The sequence below is a fragment of the Physella acuta genome, unplaced genomic scaffold (assembly GCF_028476545.2).
Source record: "Physella acuta isolate Inbredline_101_S28 unplaced genomic scaffold, ASM2847654v3 ptg001743l, whole genome shotgun sequence".
Lineage (NCBI taxonomy): Eukaryota > Metazoa > Mollusca > Gastropoda > Physidae > Physella > Physella acuta.
In genome coordinates, this window is record NW_026733254.1 from 84,889 (window position 1) to 112,570 (window position 27,682).

The 27,682-nt window shown below is 46.2% G+C and overlaps 1 protein-coding gene across 1 annotated transcript in view; it reads right to left on the reverse strand.

The window, feature by feature from the left end:
• The window catches only part of LOC131930237 (QRFP-like peptide receptor), a 97,663-nt gene that overhangs the window by 14,249 nt on the left and 55,732 nt on the right, over positions 1 to 27,682 (reverse strand). The window contains exon 4 of the mRNA XM_059286649.1: positions 5,283 to 5,424. Coding sequence (XP_059142632.1) covers positions 5,283 to 5,424 — 142 coding nt within the window. The remainder of the gene's footprint in view (positions 1 to 5,282; positions 5,425 to 27,682) is intronic.

Here is a 27,682-nt window from a genome sequence, read left to right on the forward strand (position 1 = left end):
TTGGTGGCTAAATATGTTGGTGGCTAAAGATGTTAGTGGCTAAATATGTTGGTGGTTAAATATGTTGGTGGCTAAATATGTGGGTGGCTAAATATGTGGGTGGTTAAATATGTTGATGGTTAAATATGGTGGTTAAATATGTTGATGGTTAAATATGTTGGTGGCTAAATATGTTGGTGGCTAAATATGTTGGTGGCTAAATATGTTGGGTGGCTAAATATTTCTTGAAATCTTTAAATCGTTCAATGGTTGAAGAAAGTGAGTAATTGAAGATTCCTTGGTGTTAAATATTCATGAAGGCTCATGATTTCCTTGAGCCATGAAAGTTTGCTCATTATCTCTAACATCAAGCTGGCATTTGTTTTAGTCAGGTATGGACGGGTCTAACTAGATCTCAACTTCTCTGAAACGGGTTGGTGTGGTAAGTGTGGTTGGTGTGGTTAACGTGGTGGGTGTGGTTGGTGGGTTGGAGTGGTTGGTGTGGTTGGTGCGGTTGGTGCGGTTGGTGCGGTTGGTGCGGTTGGTGTGGTTGGTGTGGTTGGTGTGGTTGGTGTGTTAGGTGTGGTTGGTGTGATTGGTGTGGTTGGTGTGGTTGGTGTGGTTGGTGTGGTTGGTGCGGTTGGTGTGGTTGGTGTGGTTGGTGTGTTAGGTGTGGTTGGTGTGATTGGTGTGGTTGGTGTGGTTGGTGTGGTTGGTGTGGTTGGTGTGGTTGGTGTGGTTGGTGCGGTTGGTGCGGTTGGTGCGGTTGGTGTGGTTGGTGTGGTTGGTGTGGTTGGTGCGGTTGGTGTGGTTGGTGTGGTTGGTGTGGTTGGTGTGGTTAGTGTGGTTGGTGTGGTTGGTGTGGTTGGTGGGTTGGTGTGGTTAGTGTGGTTGGTGTGGCTGGTGTAGTTGGTGGGTTGGTGTGGTTAGTGTGGTTGGTGTGGTTGGTGGGTTGGTGTGGTTAGTGTGGTTGGTGGGTTGGTGAGGTGGGTGTGATTGGTGTGTTGATATAGGAAAAATCCTAAACTTGACATAGAAACACTCAGACACACATCGAACACACATCGAACACACATCAAACACACACCAAACCCACTTTGAAAAAGTAACCCCTCTTGACATGGTGTGGGTGGGTGGCTGGGTTGGTGTGGGGGGGGGGGGAGGGGTGAAGTAGGTCGGGTTGTTGACACTTGTACTTAAGCAGGTGAAGAACTGTCAGAGGGTTTGAGGTTTTCACCTCGTGTTTCTAATTATGTTTGGCCGTCATGTCCCATCACGTGTTTCTCGGCCCCTGAAGTGGACAACACCGGATCGTCTTGACACAATCAGGACATGTATCCTGCTGTTTGATTGGTCGAGTGCCGTGCTCCATCATTGTTGGTTCTCCATTTCTGATTGGCTGAAAATGACGTGAGACGATTACTGGTGACTGACGTGTCACTAGTCTGTCATCAAACAGCGCCATTAGCGACTCAGTCATTAAGGAATGTACTGTTAGTCCAGAGGTCTCCACTTGTTTTAATGTTCGCTGGGTACCTATGCTGTATGTAGCTCACATAGCTGGGTACCTATGTTGTATGTAGCTCACATAGCTGGGTACCTATGTTGTATGTAGCTCACATAGCTGGGTACCTATGTTGTATGTAGCTCACATAGCTGGGTACCTATGTTGTATGTAGCTCACATAGCTGGGTACCTATGTTGTATGTAGCTCACATAGCTGGGTACCTCTGCTGTATGTAGCTCACATAGCTGGGTACCTCTGCTGTATGTAGCTCACATAGCTGGGTACCTATGTTGTATGTAGCTCACATAGCTGGGTACCTATGTTGTATGTAGCTCACATAGCTGGGTACCTATGTTGTATGTAGCTCACATAGCTGGGTACCTATGTTGTATGTAGCTCACATAGCTGGGTACCTATGTTGTATGTAGCTCACATAGCTGGGTACCTATGTTGTATGTAGCTCACATAGCTGGGTACCTATGTTGTAGGTAGCTCACATAGCTGGGTACCTATGTTGTATGTAGCTCACATAGCTGGGTACCTATGTTGTATGTAGCTCACTGAAAGCTGGGTACCTATGTTGTATGTAGCTCACATAGCTGGGTACCTATGTTGTATGTAGCTCACATAGCTGGGTACCTATGTTGTATGTAGCTCACATAGCTGGGTACCTATGTTGTATGTAGCTCACATAGCTGGGTACCTATGTTGTATGTAGCTCACTGAAAGCTGGGTACCTATGTTGTATGTAGCTCACATAGCTGGGTACCTATGTTGTATGTAGCTCACATAGCTGGGTACCTATGTTGTATGTAGCTCACATAGCTGGGTACCTATGTTGTATGTAGCTCACATAGCTGGGTACCTATGTTGTATGTAGCTCACATAGCTGGGTACCTCTGCTGTATGTAGCTCACATAACTGGGTACCTATGTTGTATGTAGCTCACATAGCTGGGTACCTAAGTTGTATGTAGCTCATATAGCTGGGTACCTCTGCTGTATGTAGCTCACATAGCTGGGTACCTAAGTTGTATGTAGCTCACATAGCTGGGTACCTATGTTGTATGTAGCTCACATAGCTGGGTACCTATGCTGTATGTAGCTCACATAGCTGGGTATCTATGCTGTATGTAGCTCACATAGCTGGGTACCTCTGCTGTATGTAGCTCACATAGCTGGGTACCTCTGCTGTATGTAGCTCACATAGTTGGGTACCTATGCTGTATGTAGCTCACATAGCTGGGTACCTCTGTTGTATGTAGCTCACATAGCTGGGTACCTCTGTTGTATGTAGCTCACATAGCTGGGTACCTCTGCTGTATGTAGCTCACATAGCTGGGTACCTCTGTTGTATGTAGCTCACATAGCTGGGTACCTCTGCTGTATGTAGCTCACATAGCTGGGTACCTCTGCTGTATGTAGCTCACATAGCTGGGTACCTCTGTTGTATGTAGCTCACTGAAAGCTGGGTACCTATGCTGTATGTAGCTCACTGAAAGCTGGGTACCTATGCTGTATGTAGCTCACATAGCTGGGTACCTATGTTGTATGTAGCTCACATAGCTGGGTACCTATGCTGTATGTAGCTCACATAGCTGGGTACCTATGTTGTAGATAGCTCACATAGCTGGGTACCTCTGTTGTATGTAGCTCACATAGCTGGGTACCTCTGTTGTATGTAGCTCACATAGCTGGGTACCTATGCTGTATGTAGCTCACATAGCTGGGTACCTATGTTGTATGTAGCTCACATAGCTGGGTACCTATGCTGTATGTAGCTCACATAGCTGGGTACCTATGTTGTATGTAGCTCACATAGCTGGGTACCTATGCTGTATGTAGCTCACATAGCTGGGTACCTCTGTTGTATGTAGCTCACATAGCTGGGTACCTATGTTGTATGTAGCTCACATAGCTGGGTACCTATGTTGTATGTAGCTCACATAGCTGGGTACCTATGCTGTATGTAGCTCACTGAAAGCTGGGTACCTATGCTGTATGTAGCTCACTGAAAGCTGGGTACCATCGCAGAACTCATGGTCCAAATGTACAGGTAAAGTAGAGTTGATAAGTGTGTTTGACCTTGTCCCTAGTGCCTGTACAAACATATCCCATTCATTTAACCAACTGTTGAGCAGACTCTCAGATTGTAATATAACCAATGCGTTGTGGAGTTCAAGTCTTTGAAGAACACAAGAACAGAGACTCCTCCAGGCATCTCTTCGGGTGGACGGGACGCTTGTATATATAATTATATATATATATATATATATATATATATATATATATATATATATATATATATATATATATATATATATATATATATATATATATATATATATCTAAAAGGCGCCTTTTTTTCCTCAGTCCTGCTCTTATCTCTAAAAGGGGGTTATGACCATGCTTCAAATCTTCAAAGAACCCGTCAATACAAAAAGAAATACAACGACAAATATAATTTAGCAAAGTAATCGAGCTTATAAATATATCCACGTAATTAACAATTTCCAGACATTAAAAATATGACGAAAAATTCAAATATCGTCAGAAACATTGCAGGTTTCTGTCTCGCTGTACTACAGAGGCGTAGCGAGGGGGCGGGGGCGGGGAGGACATATGTCCCCGGGCGCCGACCTTAGGGGGGGGCGCCAAATTGAAAGTTTGAGGGGGGGTGCAAATGAAAAGTTCGAGGGGGGGGGTGCAAATGAAAAGTTCGAGGGGGGGGTGCAAATCGAAAGTTCGAGGGGGGGGGGGTGCAAATCGAAAGTTTGAGGGGGGGTTGCAAATCGAAAGTTCGAGGGGTGGGTGCAAATCGAAAGTTTGAGGGGGGGTGCAAATGAAAAGTTCGAGGGGGGGTGCAAATCGAAAATTTGCTCCAGAGGGGGGCGCCAAATTGAAAGTATGTCCCCGGGCGCCGGGAAGGGTCGCTACGCCTCTGCTGTACTAGTATAGCTGACAATAATCTAAAATATCATTTTGTCCATCAGTCGACACCAGTTTACTTAAAACAACTTGGTGATTTCATTTCATGGAGTTCAAACTCTCGAGTGGGTGTTGGGTTATCTCATACATTATGTAAACCTGTTTTACAGAATTACTGAACCAAAGTGCTCAAAGTACATACTTTACTCGTGGTTTGCAAAAAAAGATGTTATGGTCTAAAAGAATAAGCCATGAGGTTTTAGTTGAAAAAAAAAAGAACATTTTATCCAGATTCTTAAAGCTAAATGTGGTGAATTAGTGTACTTATGTGGTGTTTTTGTGTACATTGTATTAATTTATTTTGTGAATTTTTGTGTAGTTTGTATTAATTTTATGTATTTGTGTAGTTTGTATTAATTTTATGTATTTGTGTAGTTTGTATTTATATTGTGTATTTGTGTAGTTTGTATTTATGTTGTGAATTGTGTGGTTTGTATTTATGTTGTGTATTTGTGTAGTTTGTATTTATATTGTGTATTTGTGTAGTTTGTATTTATATTGTGTATTTGTGTAGTTTGTATTTATATTGTGTATTTGTGTAGTTTGTATTTATGTTGTGTATTTGTGTAGTTTGTATTTATGTTGTGAATTGTGTGGTTTGTATTTATGTTGTGTATTTGTGTAGTTTGTATTTATATTGTGTATTTGTGTCGTTTGTATTTATATTGTGAATTTGTGTAGTTTGTATTTATATTGTGTATTTGTGTAGTTTGTATTTATGTTGTGAATTGTGTGGTTTGTATTTATGTTGTGTATTTGTGTAGTTTGCGTTTTGTCATTTGACCAGACCAATGTTAAACTAGCCTCACCTGTAGACGTAGTTGCCCAGGGTGATGGGGATACAGATACAGTTGACCATGAAGTCTCCGATGGTCAGATTGAGAAAAAACACATTGGTCAGTGTACGCATGTGGCGATGACGTAGAACGACGAGAATCACAAACAGGTTACCTGGGGAAATAAAACATGAGAATCACAAACAAGTTACCTGGGGAAATAAAACATGAGAATCACAAACAAGTTACCTGGGGAAATAAAACACGAGAATCACAAACAGGTTACCTGGGGAAATAAAACATGAGAATCACAAACAGGTTACCTGGGGAAATAAAACATGAGAATCACAAACAAGTTACCTGGGGAAATAAAACATGAGAATCACAAACAAGTTACCTGGGGAAATAAAACATGAGAATCACAAACAGGTTACCTGGGGAAATAAAACATGTGAATCACAAACAAGTTACCTGGGGAAATAAAACATGAGAATCACAAACAGGTTACCTGGGGAAATAAAACATGAGAAGGTCCATTTGACTGGACTATAAAGGAATTGCTTGTAAGACTAACATCGGCTAAAGCACCCCGCGAGACCACAGTGAGGATTAAAGAACAAAAGGATTATAAGGACACCGAGCATTAGAGGAAATAAGAGTTGTCTCGTGCCCCCCCCCCCCCCACTCCATAGAGTCCCCGTGGACCGCCATGTTCAAAAAGATATTTCAACTTTCATGTCCTCATTTGGTAGTAGTGTAGAACATGAGGGCATGTACATGTGTCAACACAATTTTCCAGACGTGATATAGCAGTGTGACGTAGTATAACAGGCTACTTATGGCCAGGGGCGGAACTACCATACCGCCAGACCCCGCAATGCGGGGGGGGGGGGGGGGGGGGAGGCCCAGGACGCTTAGGGGCCCAGTTCCGACCAAAACACAATGCATTTTTTTTTCAAAAATTATGTTTTTCATGCATCTTGAAAGTGTTTTTGTAAAAAAAAAAACAGGTCTACTATAGCAGAGATTGTTGCGTAGAAAAATATTTTAAAATCTACAAGAGCTATAGTTTGAAAGGTAGTTAAACATTCACACTACTTCCAAGCCTTACTGCCCTTCTTTAAAATAGGGATGCCCACGAAACTCATTTAAATAGTTTTGTACTATGTATATTAAAAAGCAATTGATTCTCTGAATTGTTATTTAAATAAGACGTACTATACAATAGTATGGCTATAAAAATCACTGTTTTCAAAATTGATATTATAAAAGCCTAAAATGAAAAAAAAAAACATAACGCGAGAAACCATTCACGAGTCAAGCTAACGTCTTTATATATTTTTGACCAGCATGATTATGATACTTTTCTAACTCAAACTGAGTGATGGCTAAATAATTCTGTTTTGTTCACTCAGAATGGTTATATATTGATTATATTGCAATGAAGTAGACTAAATTACTCACTTAGGATATAGATTTTATATATATATATATATATATATATATATATATATATATATATATATATATATATATATATATATATATATATATATATATATATATATATATATATATATATATATATATATATATGTATATATATATATATATATATATGTATATATATATATATATATATATATATATATATATATATATATATATATATATATATATATATATAGGGGGCCCTAGTTTTTTCTTTGCGGGGGAGCCTTTGATTTCTAGTTCCGCCACTGCTTATGGCCGGGTATTTTTGAGGAAATATAACGTCTTTATGGTAATAAAAGACGTGGGCATTAAGGAAATATAATGTGTGGACAATAGGGATGTCATGGAAGTATGCTGTGTGTGGGTGATAGGGAAATATAAAGTGTACGGGTGTCATTGTAATATAACATGTCTTAGTGTAATGGAAATATACCATGTCTGAGTGTAATGGAAATATACCATGTCTGAGTGTAATGGAAATATAACGTGTCTGAATGTAATGGAAATATACCATGTCTGAGTGTAATGGAAATATACCATGTCTGAGTGTAATGGAAATATAACGTGTCTGAATGTAATGGAATTATACCATGTCTGAGTGTAATGGAAATATAACGTGTCTGAATGTAATGGAAATATACCATGTCTGAGTGTAATGGAAATATACCATGTCTGAATGTAATGGAAATATACCATGTCTGAGTGTAATGTAAATATACCATGTCTGAGTGTAATGGAAATATACCATGCCTTAGTGTAATGGAAATATAACGTGTCTGAATGTAATGGAAATATAACGTGTCTGAATGTAATGGAAATATACCATGTCTGAATGTAATGGAAATATAACGTGTCTGAATGTAATGGAAATATAACGTGTCTGAGTGTAATGGAAATATAACGTGTCTGAGTGTAATGGAAATATACCATGTCTGAGTGTAATGGATATACACGATATCTAAGTGTAATGGATATACACGATATCTAAGTGTAATGGAAATATAACATGTCTGAGTATAATGGATATACACGATGTCTAAGTGTAATGGAAATATACCATGTCTTGGTGTAATGGAAATATAACGTGTCTGAATGTAATGGAAATATAACGTGTCTGAATGTAATGGAAATATACCATGTCTGAATGTAATGGAAATATAACGTGTCTGAATGTAATGGAAATATAACGTGTCTGAATGTAATGGAAATATAACGTGTCTGAGTGTAATGGAAATATAACGTGTCTGAGTGTAATGGAAATATAACGTGTCTGAGTGTAATGGATATACACGATATCTAAGTGTAATGGATATACACGATATCTAAGTGTAATGGAAATATAACATGTCTGAGTATAATGGATATACACGATATCTAAGTGTAATGGATATACACGATATCTAAGTGTAATGGATATACACGATGTCTTAGTATAATGGATATACACGATATCTAAGTGTAATGGATATACATGATGTCTTAATGTAATGGAAATATACCGTGCCTTGGTGTAATGGAAATACACGATGACGTGTTGCGTGGTAGGAGTATGACCTAAGGTCAACGACCGACACAAGACTCCCACTTGGATTCACGTTTGCATCAGACAAGGCGAATGTGAGTGACATAAGGTGTCAATAGACGGCTGACCCCAGTAGACGGCCAGTGACTGAGTGCTTACACCAGACGGTGGTGGACGGCGGAGATTTATCTGGCAATGAATAACAATGATGTACTGCAGTCAGGGGATGGCCGGGTAATCTTTGATGGCGGACATGTCAAAGTTGACTTGAGTACAGAGATTAAGGGGCTCGCTGGGTAAAGTATCACTTGATATAGGGGCGGGGGTATCACTTTATGATGGACTGCTGCATTATTGTATGTCTCACCACGTAAAAGAATAGGAATGTATCATTTTATGCTGGGCACACATTTCGTATTTCTTAAAATTAAAATAGAATTCGTGACAACAAAAGAGCTATTAGTTTTCATGAAAAAAAATATTAAAAATTAATTTAGGAACTTGTAGTCATGAGTTTCAAAAGACTCAATTTGATTCCTTTTCAAAGACTGAAAATTGTTCATTAGTGAACAAGGTCTATAAATGTCTATAAGGGAAACACGTCTACATTGGACACACATGTACAGGTGCATCTTTAGTGGACACACGTCTACAGGTGACACACGTCTATAGTGGACACACGTCAATAGTGGACACACGTCAATAGTGGACACACGTCAATAGTGGACACACGTCTACAGGTGACACACGTCTATAGTGGACACACGTCAATATTGGACACACGTCTATAGTGGACACACGTCTACAGGTGACACACGTCTATAGTGGACACACGTCTATAGTGGACACACGTCTATAGTGGACACACGTCTATAGTGGACACACGTCTATAGTGGACACACGTCTATATTGGACACACGTCTATAGTGGACACACGTCTATAGTGGACACACGTCTATAGTGGACACACGTCTATAGTGGACACACGTCTATAGTGGACACACGTCTATATTGGACACACGTCTACAGTGGACACACGTCTATAGTGGACACACGTCTATAGTGGACACACGTCTATATTGGACACACGTCTATATTGGACACACGTCTATAGTGGACACACGTCTATAGTGGACACACGTCTATAGTGAACACACGTCTACAGTGGACACACGTCTATAGTGGACACACGTCTATAGTGGACACACGTCTATAGTGGACACACGTCTATAGTGGACACACGTCTATATTGGACACACGTCTACAGTGGACACACGTCTATAGTGGACACACGTCTATATTGGACACACGTCTATAGTGGACACACGTCTATAGTGGACACACGTTTATATTGGACACACGTCTATAGTGAGTGGACACACGTCTATATTGGACACACGTCTACAGTGGACACACGTCTATAGTGAGTGGACACACGTCTACAGTGGACACACGTCTATAGTGAGTGGACACACGTCTACAGTGGACACACGTCTATAGTGAGTGGACACACGTCTACAGTGGACACACGTCTATATTGGACACACGTCTATAGTGAGTGGACACACGTCTACAGTCGACACGTGTCTGGAGTGTACGCATATAAAAACCTGGACCTAACCCCAGATATTCACAGACTGAAAAAGTTCCAGACTCCTGACCTGCACTAATGTCGTTTCTGCTGGAGATGTCACGTGGCATCAAGGTCAGACGATGGTGGGTGAGCCGGGGATCTTCACGTCCACCTGATGACGCCCAGCTCGGCTTCAATGGTCACTTAAGTGGTCATTGGTCAATGTGAGGTTCTCAGGCCGGGGGCAAACCACGGCGTCATCACTAGTGTTACCAGCACGGCGTCATCACTAGTGTTACCAAACCACGGCGTCATCACTAGTGTTACCAGCACGGCGACATCACTAGTGTTACCAAACCACGGCGTCATCACTAGTGTTACCAGCACGGCGTCATCACTATTGTTACCAGCACGGCGTCATCACTAGTGTTACCAGCACGGCGTCAGTACTAGTGTTACCAGCACGGCGTCATCACTATTGTTACCAGCACGTCGTCATCACTAGTGTTACCAGCACGGCGTCATCACTAGTGTTACCAAACCACGGCGTCATCATTAGTGTTACCAGCAAGGCGTCAACACTAGTGTTACCAGCAAGGCGTCATCACTTGTGTTACCACACTACGGCGTCATCACTAGTGTTACCAGCACGGCGTCAACACTAGTGTTACCAGCACGGCGTCAACACTAGTGTTACCAAACCACGGCGTCATCACTAGTGTTACCAGTACGGCGTCATCACTAGTGTTACCAGCACGACGTCATCAATAGTGTTACCACCACGGCGCCAACACTAGTGTTATCATCAAGGCGTCATCACTAGTGTTACCAAACTACGGCGTCATCACTAGTGTTACCACACTACGGCGTCATCACTAGTGTTACCAGCACGGTGTCATCACTAGTGTTACCAAGCTATGACGTCATCACTAGTGTTACCACACCACGGCGTCATCACTAGTGTTATCATCAAGGCGTCATCACTAGTGTTACCAAACCACGGCGTCATCACTAGTGTTACCAGCACGGCGTCATCACTAGTGTTACCAGCGCGGCGTCATCACTAGTATTACCAAACCACGGCGTCATCACTAGTGTTACCAAACCACGGCGTCATCACTAGTGTTACCAGCACGCGTCATCACTAGTGTTACCAGCACGGCGTCATCACTAGTATTACCAAACCACGGCGTCATCACTAGTGTTACCAAACCACGGCGTCATCACTAGTGTTACCAAAACACGGCGTCATCACTAGTGTTACCAGCACGCGTAAATCACTAGTGTTACCAGCACGGCGTCATCACTAGTATTACCAAACCACGGCGTCATCACTAGTGTTACCAGCACGCGTCATCACTAGTGTTACCAGCACGGCGTCATCACTAGTATTACCAAACCACGGCGTCATCACTAGTGTTACCAAACCACGGCGTCATCACTAGTGTTACCAAACCACGGCGTGATCACTAGTGTTACCAGCATGGCGTCATCACTAGTGTTACCAGCACGGCGTCATCACAAGTGTTACCAAACCACGGCGTCATCACTAGTGTTACCAAACCACGGCGTCATCACTAGTGTTACCAGCACGGCGTCATCACTAGTGTTACCAGCACGGCGTCATCACTAGTGTTACCAGCATGGCGTCATCACTTGTGTTACCAAACCACGGCGTCATCACTAGTGTTACCAGCACGGCGTCATCACTAGTGTTACCAGCACGGCGTCATCACTAAAGTTACCACCACGGCGTTAACACTAGTGTTACCAGCACGGCGTCATCACTAGTTTTACCAGCACGGCGTCATCACTAGTGTAACCAGCACGGTGTCATCACTAGTGTTACCACACCACGGCGTCATCACTAGTGTTACCAAACCACGGCGTCATCACTAGTGTTACCAGCACGGCGTCATCACTAGTGTTACCAAACCACGGCGTCATCACTAGTGTTACCAAACCACGGCGTCATCACTAATGTTACCAGCACGGCGTCATCACTAGTGTTACCAGCACGGCGTCATCACTAGTGTTAACACACCACGGCGTCATTACTAGTGTTAACAAACCACGGCGTCATCACTAGTGTTACCAGCAAGGCGTCAACACTAGTGTTACCAGCAAGGCGTCATCACTTGTGTTACCACACTACGGCGTCATCACTAGTGTTACCAGCACGGCGTCAACACTAGTGTTACCAGCACGGCGTCAACACTAGTGTTACCAAACCACGGCGTCAACACTAGTGTTACCAAACCACGGCGTCATCACTAGTATTACCACACCACGGCGTCATCACTAGTGTTACCAGCACGGCGTCAGTACTAGTGTTACCAGCACGGCGTCATCACTATTGTTACCAGCACGGCGTCATCACTAGTGTTACCAAACCACAGCGTCAACACTAGTGTTACCAGCACGGCGTCATCACTAGTGTTACCAAACCACGGCGTCATCACTAGTGTTACCAGCACGGCGTCATCACTATTGTTACCAGCACGGCGTCATCACTAGTGTTACCAGCACGGCGTCAGTACTAGTGTTACCAGCACGGCGTCATCACTATTGTTACCAGCACGGCGTCATCACTAGTGTTACCAGCACGGCGTCATCACTAGTGTTACCAAACCACGGCGTCATCATTAGTGTTACCAGCAAGGCGTCAACACTAGTGTTACCAGCAAGGCGTCATCACTTGTGTTACCACACTACGGCGTCATCACTAGTGTTACCAGCACGGCGTCAACACTAGTGTTATCAGCACGGCGTCAACACTAGTGTTACCAAACCACGGCGTCATCACTAGTGTTACCAAACCACGGCGTCATCAATAGTGTTACCACCACGGCGTCATCACTAGTGTTACCAAACCACGGCGTCAACACTAGTGTTACCAGCACGGCGTCATCACTAGTGTTACCACACCACGGCGTCATCACTAGTGTTACCAAACCACGGCGTCATCACTAGTGTTACCAAACCACGGCGTCATCACTAGTGTTACCAAACCACGGCGTCATCAATAGTGTTACCACACCACGGCGTCATCACTAGTGTTACCACACCACGGCGTCATCACTAGTGTTACCAGCACGACGTCATCAATAGTGTTACCACCACGGCGCCAACACTAGTGTTATCATCAAGGCGTAATCACTAGTGTTACCAAACTACGGCGTCATCACTAGTGTTACCACACTACGGCGTCATCACTAGTGTTACCAGCACGGTGTCATCACTAGTGTTACCAAACTATGACGTCATCACTAGTGTTACCACACCACGGCGTCATCACTAGTGTTATCATCAAGGCGTCATCACTAGTGTTACCACACCACGGCGTCATCACTATTGTTACCAGCACGGCGTCATCACTAGTGTTACCAGCACGGCGTCAGTACTAGTGTTACCAGCACGGCGTCATCACTATTGTTACCAGCACGGCGTCATCACTAGTGTTACCAGCACGGCGTCATCACTAGTGTTACCAAACCACGGCGTCATCATTAGTGTTACCAGCAAGGCGTCAACACTAGTGTTACCAGCAAGGCGTCATCACTTGTGTTACCACACTACGGCGTCATCACTAGTGTTACCAGCACGGCGTCAACACTAGTGTTATCAGCACGGCGTCAACACTAGTGTTACCAAACCACGGCGTCATCACTAGTGTTACCAAACCACGGCGTCATCAATAGTGTTACCACACCACGGCGTCATCACTAGTGTTACCAAACCACGGCGTCAACACTAGTGTTACCAGCACGGCGTCATCACTAGTGTTACCACACCACGGCGTCATCACTAGTGTTACCAAACCACGGCGTCATCACTAGTGTTACCAAACCACGGCGTCATCACTAGTGTTACCAAACCACGGCGTCATCAATAGTGTTACCACACCACGGCGTCATCACTAGTGTTACCACACCACGGCGTCATCACTAGTGTTACCAGCACGACGTCATCAATAGTGTTACCACCACGGCGCCAACACTAGTGTTATCATCAAGGCGTCATCACTAGTGTTACCAAACTACGGCGTCATCACTAGTGTTACCACACTACGGCGTCATCACTAGTGTTACCAGCACGGTGTCATCACTAGTGTTACCAAACTATGACGTCATCACTAGTGTTACCACACCACGGCGTCATCACTAGTGTTATCATCAAGGCGTCATCACTAGTGTTACCACACCACGGCGTCATCACTAGTGTTACCAGCACGGCGTCATCACTAGTGTTACCAGCACGGCGTCATCACTAGTATTACCAAACCACGGCGTCATCACTAGTGTTACCAAACCACGGCGTCATCACTAGTGTTACCAGCACGCGTCATCACTAGTGTTACCAGCACGGCGTCATCACTAGTATTACCAAACCACGGCGTCATCACTAGTGTTACCAAACCACGGCGTCATCACTAGTGTTACCAGCACGGCGTCATCACTAGTGTTACCAGCACGGCGTCATCACTAGTGTTACCAGCACGGCGTCATCACTAGTGTTACCAGCACGGCGTCATCACTAGTGTTACCACCACGGCGTTAACACTAGTGTTACCAGCACGGCGTCATCACTAGTGTTACCAGCACGGCGTCATCACTAGTGTTACCAGCATGGCGTCATCACTAGTGTTACCAGCATGGCGTCATCACTAGTGTTACCAAACCACGGCGTCATCACTAGTGTTACCAGCACGGCGTCATCACTAGTGTTACCAGCACGGCGTCATCACTAGTGTTACCACCACGGCGTTAACACTATTGTTACCAGCACGGCGTCATCACTAGTGTTACCAGCACGGCGTCATCACTAGTGTTACCAACACGGCGTCAACACTAGTGTTACCAGCACGGCGTCAACACTAGTGTTACCAAACCACGGCGTCAACACTAGTGTTACCAAACCACGGCGTCATCACTAGTGTTACCAGCACGGCGTCAGTACTAGTGTTACCAGCACGGCGTCATCACTATTGTTACCAGCACGGCGTCATCACTAGTGTTACCAAACCACAGCGTCAACACTAGTGTTACCAGCACGGCGTCATCACTAGTGTTACCAAACCACGGCGTCATCACTAGTGTTACCAGCACGGCGTCATCACTATTGTTACCAGCACGGCGTCATCACTAGTGTTACCAGCACGGCGTCAGTACTAGTGTTACCAGCACGGCGTCATCACTATTGTTACCAGCACGGCGTCATCACTAGTGTTACCAGCACGGCGTCATCACTAGTGTTACCAAACCACGGCGTCATCATTAGTGTTACCAGCAAGGCGTCAACACTAGTGTTACCAGCAAGGCGTCATCACTTGTGTTACCACACTACGGCGTCATCACTAGTGTTACCAGCACGGCGTCAACACTAGTGTTATCAGCACGGCGTCAACACTAGTGTTACCAAACCACGGCGTCATCACTAGTGTTACCAAACCACGGCGTCATCAATAGTGTTACCACACCACGGCGTCATCACTAGTGTTACCAAACCACGGCGTCAACACTAGTGTTACCAGCACGGCGTCATCACTAGTGTTACCACACCACGGCGTCATCACTAGTGTTACCAAACCACGGCGTCATCACTAGTGTTACCAAACCACGGCGTCATCACTAGTGTTACCAAACCACGGCGTCATCAATAGTGTTACCACACCACGGCGTCATCACTAGTGTTACCACACCACGGCGTCATCACTAGTGTTACCAGCACGACGTCATCAATAGTGTTACCACCACGGCGCCAACACTAGTGTTATCATCAAGGCGTCATCACTAGTGTTACCAAACTACGGCGTCATCACTAGTGTTACCACACTACGGCGTCATCACTAGTGTTACCAGCACGGTGTCATCACTAGTGTTACCAAACTATGACGTCATCACTAGTGTTACCACACCACGGCGTCATCACTAGTGTTATCATCAAGGCGTCATCACTAGTGTTACCACACCACGGCGTCATCACTATTGTTACCAGCACGGCGTCATCACTAGTGTTACCAGCACGGCGTCATCACTAGTATTACCAAACCACGGCGTCATCACTAGTGTTACCAAACCACGGCGTCATCACTAGTGTTACCAGCACGCGTCATCACTAGTGTTACCAGCACGGCGTCATCACTAGTATTACCAAACCACGGCGTCATCACTAGTGTTACCAAACCACGGCGTCATCACTAGTGTTACCAGCACGGCGTCATCACTAGTGTTACCAGCACGGCGTCATCACTAGTGTTACCAGCATGGCGTCATCACTAGTGTTACCAAACCACGGCGTCATCACTAGTGTTACCAGCACGGCGTCATCACTAGTGTTACCAGCACGGCGTCATCACTAGTGTTACCACCACGGCGTTAACACTAGTGTTACCAGCACGGCGTCATCACTAGTGTTACCAGCACGGCGTCATCACTAGTGTTACCAAACCACGGCGTCATCACTAGTGTTACCAAACCACGGCGTCATCACTAGTGTTACCACACCACGGCGTCATCACTAGTGTTACCAGCACGACGTCATCAATAGTGTTACCAGCATGGCGTCATCAGTTGTGTTACCAAACCACGGCGTCATCACTAGTGTTACCAGCACGGCGTCATCACTAGTGTTACCAGCACGGCGTCATCACTAAAGTTACCACCACGGCGTTAACACTAGTGTTACCAGCACGGCGTCATCACTAGTTTTACCAGCACGGCGTCATCACTAGTGTAACCAGCACGGTGTCATCACTAGTGTTACCACACCACGGCGTCATCACTAGTGTTACCAAACCACGGCGTCATCACTAGTGTTACCAGCACGGCGTCATCACTAGTGTTACCAAACCACGGCGTCATCACTAGTGTTACCAAACCACGGCGTCATCACTAATGTTACCAGCACGGCGTCATCACTAGTGTTAACACACCACGGCGTCATTACTAGTGTTAACAAACCACGGCGTCATCACTAGTGTTACCAGCAAGGCGTCAACACTAGTGTTACCAGCAAGGCGTCATCACTTGTGTTACCACACTACGGCGTCATCACTAGTGTTACCAGCACGGCGTCAACACTAGTGTTACCAGCACGGCGTCAACACTAGTGTTACCAAACCACGGCGTCAACACTAGTGTTACCAAACCACGGCGTCATCACAAGTATTACCACACCACGGCGTCATCACTAGTGTTACCAGCACGGCGTCAGTACTAGTGTTACCAGCACGGCGTCATCACTATTGTTACCAGCACGGCGTCATCACTAGTGTTACCAAACCACAGCGTCAACACTAGTGTTACCAGCACGGCGTCATCACTAGTGTTACCAAACCACGGCGTCATCACTAGTGTTACCAGCACGGCGTCATCACTATTGTTACCAGCACGGCGTCATCACTAGTGTTACCAGCACGGCGTCAGTACTAGTGTTACCAGCACGGCGTCATCACTATTGTTACCAGCACGGCGTCATCACTAGTGTTACCAGCACGGCGTCATCACTAGTGTTACCAAACCACGGCGTCATCATTAGTGTTACCAGCAAGGCGTCAACACTAGTGTTACCAGCAAGGCGTCATCACTTGTGTTACCACACTACGGCGTCATCACTAGTGTTACCAGCACGGCGTCAACACTAGTGTTATCAGCACGGCGTCAACACTAGTGTTACCAAACCACGGCGTCATCACTAGTGTTACCAAACCACGGCGTCATCAATAGTGTTACCACACCACGGCGTCATCACTAGTGTTACCACACCACGGCGTCATCACTAGTGTTACCAAACCACGGCGTCAACACTAGTGTTACCAGCACGGCGTCATCACTAGTGTTACCAAACCACGGCGTCATCACTAGTGTTACCAAACCACGGCGTCATCACTAGTGTTACCAAACCACGGCGTCATCAATAGTGTTACCACACCACGGCGTCATCACTAGTGTTACCACACCACGGCGTCATCACTAGTGTTACCAGCACGACGTCATCAATAGTGTTACCACCACGGCGCCAACACTAGTGTTATCATCAAGGCGTCATCACTAGTGTTACCAAACTACGGCGTCATCACTAGTGTTACCACACTACGGCGTCATCACTAGTGTTACCAGCACGGTGTCATCACTAGTGTTACCAAACTATGACGTCATCACTAGTGTTACCACACCACGGCGTCATCACTAGTGTTATCATCAAGGCGTCATCACTAGTGTTACCACACCACGGCGTCATCACTATTGTTACCAGCACGGCGTCATCACTAGTGTTACCAGCACGGCGTCAGTACTAGTGTTACCAGCACGGCGTCATCACTATTGTTACCAGCACGGCGTCATCACTAGTGTTACCAGCACGGCGTCATCACTAGTGTTACCAAACCACGGCGTCATCATTAGTGTTACCAGCAAGGCGTCAACACTAGTGTTACCAGCAAGGCGTCATCACTTGTGTTACCACACTACGGCGTCATCACTAGTGTTACCAGCACGGCGTCAACACTAGTGTTATCAGCACGGCGTCAACACTAGTGTTACCAAACCACGGCGTCATCACTAGTGTTACCAAACCACGGCGTCATCAATAGTGTTACCACACCACGGCGTCATCACTAGTGTTACCAAACCACGGCGTCAACACTAGTGTTACCAGCACGGCGTCATCACTAGTGTTACCACACCACGGCGTCATCACTAGTGTTACCAAACCACGGCGTCATCACTAGTGTTACCAAACCACGGCGTCATCACTAGTGTTACCAAACCACGGCGTCATCAATAGTGTTACCACACCACGGCGTCATCACTAGTGTTACCACACCACGGCGTCATCACTAGTGTTACCAGCACGACGTCATCAATAGTGTTACCACCACGGCGCCAACACTAGTGTTATCATCAAGGCGTCATCACTAGTGTTACCAAACTACGGCGTCATCACTAGTGTTACCACACTACGGCGTCATCACTAGTGTTACCAGCACGGTGTCATCACTAGTGTTACCAAACTATGACGTCATCACTAGTGTTACCACACCACGGCGTCATCACTAGTGTTATCATCAAGGCGTCATCACTAGTGTTACCACACCACGGCGTCATCACTAGTGTTACCAGCACGGCGTCATCACTAGTGTTACCAGCACGGCGTCATCACTAGTATTACCAAACCACGGCGTCATCACTAGTGTTACCAAACCACGGCGTCATCACTAGTGTTACCAGCACGCGTCATCACTAGTGTTACCAGCACGGCGTCATCACTAGTATTACCAAACCACGGCGTCATCACTAGTGTTACCAAACCACGGCGTCATCACTAGTGTTACCAAACCACGGCGTCATCACTAGTGTTACCAGCACGGCGTCATCACTAGTGTTACCAGCACGGCGTCATCACTAGTGTTACCAGCATGGCGTCATCACTAGTGTTACCAAACCACGGCGTCATCACTAGTGTTACCAGCACGGCGTCATCACTAGTGTTACCAGCACGGCGTCATCACTAGTGTTACCACCACGGCGTTAACACTAGTGTTACCAGCACGGCGTCATCACTAGTGTTACCAGCACGGCGTCATCACTAGTGTTACCAGCATGGCGTCATCACTAGTGTTACCAAACCACGGCGTCATCACTAGTGTTACCAGCACGGCGTCATCACTAGTGTTACCAGCACGGCGTCATCACTAGTGTTACCACCACGGCGTTAACACTAGTGTTACCAGCACGGCGTCATCACTAGTGTTACCAAACCACGGCGTCATCACTAGTGTTACCAGCACGGCGTCATCACTAGTGTTACCAGCACGGCGTCATCACTAGTGTTACCAGCATGGCGTCATCACTAGTGTTACCAAACCACGGCGTCATCACTAGTGTTACCAGCACGGCGTCATCACTAGTGTTACCAGCACGGCGTCATCACTAGTGTTACCACCACGGCGTTAACACTATTGTTACCAGCACGGCGTCATCACTAGTGTTACCAGCACGGCGTCATCACTAGTGTTACCAGCACGGCGTCAACACTAGTGTTACCAGCACGGCGTCAACACTAGTGTTACCAAACCACGGCGTCAACACTAGTGTTACCAAACCACGGCGTCATCACAAGTATTACCACACCACGGCGTCATCACTAGTGTTACCAGCACGGCGTCAGTACTAGTGTTACCAGCACGGCGTCATCACTATTGTTACCAGCACGGCGTCATCACTAGTGTTACCAAACCACAGCGTCAACACTAGTGTTACCAGCACGGCGTCATCACTAGTGTTACCAAACCACGGCGTCATCACTAGTGTTACCAGCACGGCGTCATCACTATTGTTACCAGCACGGCGTCATCACTAGTGTTACCAGCACGGCGTCAGTACTAGTGTTACCAGCACGGCGTCATCACTATTGTTACCAGCACGGCGTCATCACTAGTGTTACCAGCACGGCGTCATCACTAGTGTTACCAAACCACGGCGTCATCATTAGTGTTACCAGCAAGGCGTCAACACTAGTGTTACCAGCAAGGCGTCATCACTTGTGTTACCACACTACGGCGTCATCACTAGTGTTACCAGCACGGCGTCAACACTAGTTTTATCAGCACGGCGTCAACACTAGTGTTACCAAACCACGGCGTCATCACTAGTGTTACCAAACCACGGCGTCATCAATAGTGTTACCACACCACGGCGTCATCACTAGTGTTACCAAACCACGGCGTCAACACTAGTGTTACCAGCACGGCGTCATCACTAGTGTTACCACACCACGGCGTCATCACTAGTGTTACCAAACCACGGCGTCATCACTAGTGTTACCAAACCACGGCGTCATCACTAGTGTTACCAAACCACGGCGTCATCAATAGTGTTACCACACCACGGCGTCATCACTAGTGTTACCACACCACGGCGTCATCACTAGTGTTACCAGCACGACGTCATCAATAGTGTTACCACCACGGCGCCAACACTAGTGTCATCATCAAGGCGTCATCACTAGTGTTACCAAACTACGGCGTCATCACTAGTGTTACCACACTACGGCGTCATCACTAGTGTTACCAGCACGGTGTCATCACTAGTGTTACCAAACTATGACGTCATCACTAGTGTTACCACACCACGGCGTCATCACTAGTGTTATCATCAAGGCGTCATCACTAGTGTTACCACACCACGGCGTCATCACTAGTGTTACCAGCACGGCGTCATCACTAGTGTTACCAGCACGGCGTCATCACTAGTATTACCAAACCACGGCGTCATCACTAGTGTTACCAAACCACGGCGTCATCACTAGTGTTACCAGCACGCGTCATCACTAGTGTTACCAGCACGGCGTCATCACTAGTATTACCAAACCACGGCGTCATCACTAGTGTTACCAAACCACGGCGTCATCACTAGTGTTACCAGCACGGCGTCATCACTAGTGTTACCAGCACGGCGTCATCACTAGTGTTACCAGCATGGCGTCATCACTAGTGTTACCAAACCACGGCGTCATCACTAGTGTTACCAGCACGGCGTCATCACTAGTGTTACCAGCACGGCGTCATCACTAGTGTTACCACCACGGCGTTAACACTAGTGTTACCAGCACGGCGTCATCACTAGTGTTACCAGCACGGCGTCATCACTAGTGTTACCAGCATGGCGTCTTCACTAGTGTTACCAAACCACGGCGTCATCACTAGTGTTACCAGCACGGCGTCATCACTAGTGTTACCAGCACGGCGTCATCACTAGTGTTACCACCACGGCGTTAACACTAGTGTTACCAGCACGGCGTCATCACTAGTGTTACCAAACCACGGCGTCATCACTAGTGTTACCAGCACGGCGTCATCACTAGTGTTACCAGCACGGCGTCATCACTAGTGTTACCAGCATGGCGTCATCACTAGTGTTACCAAACCACGGCGTCATCACTAGTGTTACCAGCACGGCGTCATCACTAGTGTTACCAGCACGGCGTCATCACTAGTGTTACCACCACGGCGTTAACACTATTGTTACCAGCACGGCGTCATCACTAGTGTTACCAGCACGGCGTCATCACTAGTGTTACCAAACCACGGCGTCATCACTAGTGTTACCAAACCACGGCGTCATCACTAGTGTTACCACACCACGGCGTCATCACTAGTGTTACCAGCACGACGTCATCAATAGTGTTACCACCACGGCGCCAACACTAGTGTTATCATCAAGGCGTCATCACTAGTGTTACCAAACTACGGCGTCATCACTAGTGTTACCACACTACGGCGTCATCACTAGTGTTACCAGCACGGTGTCATCACTAGTGTTACCAAACTATGACGTCATCACTAGTGTTACCACACCACGGCGTCATCACTAGTGTTATCATCAAGGCGTCATCACTAGTGTTACCACACCACGGCGTCATCACTATTGTTACCAGCACGGCGTCATCACTAGTGTTACCAGCACGGCGTCAGTACTAGTGTTACCAGCACGGCGTCATCACTATTGTTACCAGCACGGCGTCATCACTAGTGTTACCAGCACGGCGTCATCACTAGTGTTACCAAACCACGGCGTCATCATTAGTGTTACCAGCAAGGCGTCAACACTAGTGTTACCAGCAAGGCGTCATCACTTGTGTTACCACACTACGGCGTCATCACTAGTGTTACCAGCACGGCGTCAACACTAGTGTTATCAGCACGGCGTCAACACTAGTGTTACCAAACCACGGCGTCATCACTAGTGTTACCAAACCACGGCGTCATCAATAGTATTACCACACCACGGCGTCATCACTAGTGTTACCAAACCACGGCGTCAACACTAGTGTTACCAGCACGGCGTCATCACTAGTGTTACCACACCACGGCGTCATCACTAGTGTTACCAAACCACGGCGTCATCACTAGTGTTACCAAACCACGGCGTCATCACTAGTGTTACCAAACCACGGCGTCATCAATAGTGTTACCACACCACGGCGTCATCACTAGTGTTACCACACCACGGCGTCATCACTAGTGTTACCAGCACGACTTCATCAATAGTGTTACCACCACGGCGCCAACACTAGTGTTATCATCAAGGCGTCATCACTAGTGTTACCAAACTACGGCGTCATCACTAGTGTTACCACACTACGGCGTCATCACTAGTGTTACCAGCACGGTGTCATCACTAGTGTTACCAAACTATGACGTCATCACTAGTGTTACCACACCACGGCGTCATCACTAGTGTTATCATCAAGGCGTCATCACTAGTGTTACCACACCACGGCGTCATCACTAGTGTTACCAGCACGGCGTCATCACTAGTGTTACCAGCACGGCGTCATCACTAGTATTACCAAACCACGGCGTCATCACTAGTGTTACCAAACCACGGCGTCATCACTAGTGTTACCAGCACGCGTCATCACTAGTGTTACCAGCACGGCGTCATCACTAGTATTACCAAACCACGGCGTCATCACTAGTGTTACCAAACCACGGCGTCATCACTAGTGTTACCAGCACGGCGTCATCACTAGTGTTACCAGCACGGCGTCATCACTAGTGTTACCAGCATGGCGTCATCACTAGTGTTACCAAACCACGGCGTCATCACTAGTGTTACCAGCACGGCGTCATCACTAGTGTTACCAGCACGGCGTCATCACTAGTGTTACCACCACGGCGTTAACACTAGTGTTACCAGCACGGCGTCATCACTAGTGTTACCAGCACGGCGTCATCACTAGTGTTACCAGCATGGCGACATCACTAGTGTTACCAAACCACGGCGTCATCACTAGTGTTATCAGCACGGCGTCATCACTAGTGTTACCAGCACGGCGTCATCACTAGTGTTACCACCACGGCGTTAACACTAGTGTTACCAGCACGGCGTCATCACTAGTGTTACCAAACCAAGCCGTCATCACTAGTGTTACCAGCACGGCGTCATCACTAGTGTTACCAGCACGGCGTCATCACTAGTGTTACCAGCATGGCGTCATCACTAGTGTTACCAAACCACGGCGTCATCACTAGTGTTACCAGCACGGCGTCATCACTAGTGTTACCAGCACGGCGTCATCACTAGTGTTACCACCACGGCGTTAACACTATTGTTACCAGCACGGCGTCATCACTAGTGTTACCAGCACGGCGTCATCACTAGTGTTACCAGCACGGCGTCAACACTAGTGTTACCAGCACGGCGTCAACACTAGTGTTACCAAACCACGGCGTCAACACTAGTGTTACCAAACCACGGCGTCATCACTAGTATTACCACACCACGGCGTCATCACTAGTGTTACCAGCACGGCGTCAGTACTAGTGTTACCAGCACGGCGTCATCACTATTGTTACCAGCACGGCGTCATCACTAGTGTTACCAAACCACAGCGTCAACACTAGTGTTACCAGCACGGCGTCATCACTAGTGTTACCAAACCACGGCGTCATCACTAGTGTTACCAGCACGGCGTCATCACTATTGTTACCAGCACGGCGTCATCACTAGTGTTACCAGCACGGCGTCAGTACTAGTGTTACCAGCACGGCGTCATCACTATTGTTACCAGCACGGCGTCATCACTAGTGTTACCAGCACGGCGTCATCACTAGTGTTACCAAACCACGGCGTCATCATTAGTGTTACCAGCAAGGCGTCAACACTAGTGTTACCAGCAAGGCGTCATCACTTGTGTTACCACACTACGGCGTCATCACTAGTGTTACCAGCACGGCGTCAACACTAGTGTTATCAGCACGGCGTCAACACTAGTGTTACCAAACCACGGCGTCATCACTAGTGTTACCAAACCACGGCGTCATCAATAGTGTTACCACACCACGGCGTCATCACTAGTGTTACCAAACCACGGCGTCAACACTAGTGTTACCAGCACGGCGTCATCACTAGTGTTACCACACCACGGCGTCATCACTAGTGTTACCAAACCACGGCGTCATCACTAGTGTTACCAAACCACGGCGTCATCACTAGTGTTACCAAACCACGGCGTCATCAATAGTGTTACCACACCACGGCGTCATCACTAGTGTTACCACACCACGGCGTCATCACTAGTGTTACCAGCACGACGTCATCAATAGTGTTACCACCACGGCGCCAACACTAGTGTTATCATCAAGGCGTCATCACTAGTGTTACTAAACTACGGCGTCATCACTAGTGTTACCACACTACGGCGTCATCACTAGTGTTACCAGCACGGTGTCATCACTAGTGTTACCAAACTATGACGTCATCACTAGTGTTACCACACCACGGCGTCATCACTAGTGTTATCATCAAGGCGTCATCACTAGTGTTACCACACCACGGCGTCATCACTAGTGTTACCAGCACGGCGTCATCACTAGTGTTACCAGCACGGCGTCATCACTAGTATTACCAAACCACGGCGTCATCACTAGTGTTACCAAACCACGGCGTCATCACTAGTGTTACCAGCACGCGTCATCACTAGTGTTACCAGCACGGCGTCATCACTAGTATTACCAAACCACGGCGTCATCACTAGTGTTACCAAACCACGGCGTCATCACTAGTGTTACCAGCACGGCGTCATCACTAGTGTTACCAGCACGGCGTCATCACTAGTGTTACCAGCATGGCGTCATCACTAGTGTTACCAAACCACGGCGTCATCACTAGTGTTACCAGCACGGCGTCATCACTAGTGTTACCAGCACGGCGTCATCACTAGTGTTACCACCACGGCGTTAACACTAGTGTTACCAGCACGGCGTCATCACTAGTGTTACCAGCACGGCGTCATCACTAGTGTTACCAGCATGGCGTCATCACTAGTGTTACCAAACCACGGCGTCATCACTAGTGTTACCAGCACGGCGTCATCACTAGTGTTACCAGCACGGCGTCATCACTAGTGTTACCACCACGGCGTTAACACTAGTGTTACCAGCACGGCGTCATCACTAGTGTTACCAAACCACGGCGTCATCACTAGTGTTACCAGCACGGCGTCATCACTAGTGTTACCAGCACGGCGTCATCACTAGTGTTACCAGCATGGCGTCATCACTAGTGTTACCAAACCACGGCGTCATCACTAGTGTTACCAGCACGGCGTCATCACTAGTGTTACCAGCACGGCGTCATCACTAGTGTTACCACCACGGCGTTAACACTATTGTTACCAGCACGGCGTCATCACTAGTGTTACCAGCACGGCGTCATCACTAGTGTTACCAAACCACGGCGTCATCACTAGTGTTACCAAACCACGGCGTCATCACTAGTGTTACCAGCACGGCGTCATCACTAGTGTTACCAAACCACGGCGTCAGCACTAGTGTTACCAAACCACGGCGTCATCACTAGTGTTACCAAACCACGGCGTCATCACTAGTGTTACCAGCACGGCGTCATCACTAGTGTTACCAGCACGGCGTCATCACTAGTGTTACCAAACCACGGCGTCATCACTAGTGTTACCAAACCACGGCGTCATCACTAGTGTTACCAGCACGGCGTCATCACTAGTGTTACCAAACCACGGCGTCAGCACTAGTGTTACCAAACCACGGCGTCATCAAGTAAAACACGCGAATCAGTTGAACGATTTCATATGGTTTTAAACTTGGTTACTTCAAAAATGTCTAGGTTGTGGGGTGTGGCTGCTCACGTGCTGGGTGCTGTGTGGGGGGTGAACGAAAAAAAAGTCACAGGAAAAAAAAACACAGAAAAAAAGTCACAGTTTTTGCTAGGAAAAAAAGTCACAGAAAAAAAGTCACAGTGGAAAAATTTTATCGGAAAAAAGTCACAGAAATAAAGTCACAGAAAAAAAGTCACAAAAATGTTTTTAGAAATATTTTGATTTATTTGTTAATAATTGTCAAATTTTGAATGTTTATTGTTGTGGGTTGTATTTTTTTGATAGAATACATCATTTATATACGTTAAAAGCAGTACGGTTAATAAAAATTGTAAGTGAAAATACTCTAAGATAAGTTACACAAAAATCTCAACTTTTGTTATGTATTTAGTTAAATACGAGGTAGAAAAGTTAATTATAAAAGACATTTAGGCAAATTTGACGTAGGCTATTCTATGGTCGGCCTCTCCTCAGTAGGCATTGTCCGAACATATTTTGTATTGCAATGTTTTTTGTATATACAATGTTTTGCGTCAATGTCAGCCTTCGAACCTTGTCGGCTTTCTGTTTTGATCCTAAGTTTTGTTGTGTAATGAGCGTGATAAATGTGGGCAGTAAAGGTGGTTGAACTAAACATAACTATTGTTGCCATGAGTTGAGGGCAGCAAGTCAGATGAACTTACAATTTCACTGTAATTCAATGGTGGTATTAAAAAACACCACGATGAAAACAGTGGACTTTATAGCGTTCTATTGCTACTAATCTTAAGTTTAACATAATTACAATCTACATACTTCATACTAAATATTTTTAGGTGAATTATAAAAATTACTATTCGTACACAGCATACACACATTGCATTACATTTAATTAATCCTAAGTTAATTTGCACTCTCTAAATATTTAATTCTCAAAAGTTTTAACAAATATCATGCAAATATATATTTGTGACTTTTTTCCTGTGACTTTTTTTCCTGTGACTTTTTTTCCTGTGACTTTTTTTCTGTGTTTTTTTTTCCTGTGTTTTTTTTCCTGTGACTTTTTTTCCTGTGTTTTTTTTCCTGTGACTTTTTTTCCTGTGACTTATTTTCCTGTGTTTTTTTTTCCTGTGACTTTTTTTCCTACACTCGTGTGGGGTAGGGCTGATATTGCAGTGCCCACACAGATGTCTTAATCCCAATCCTAATTATAACCGTGTGCCT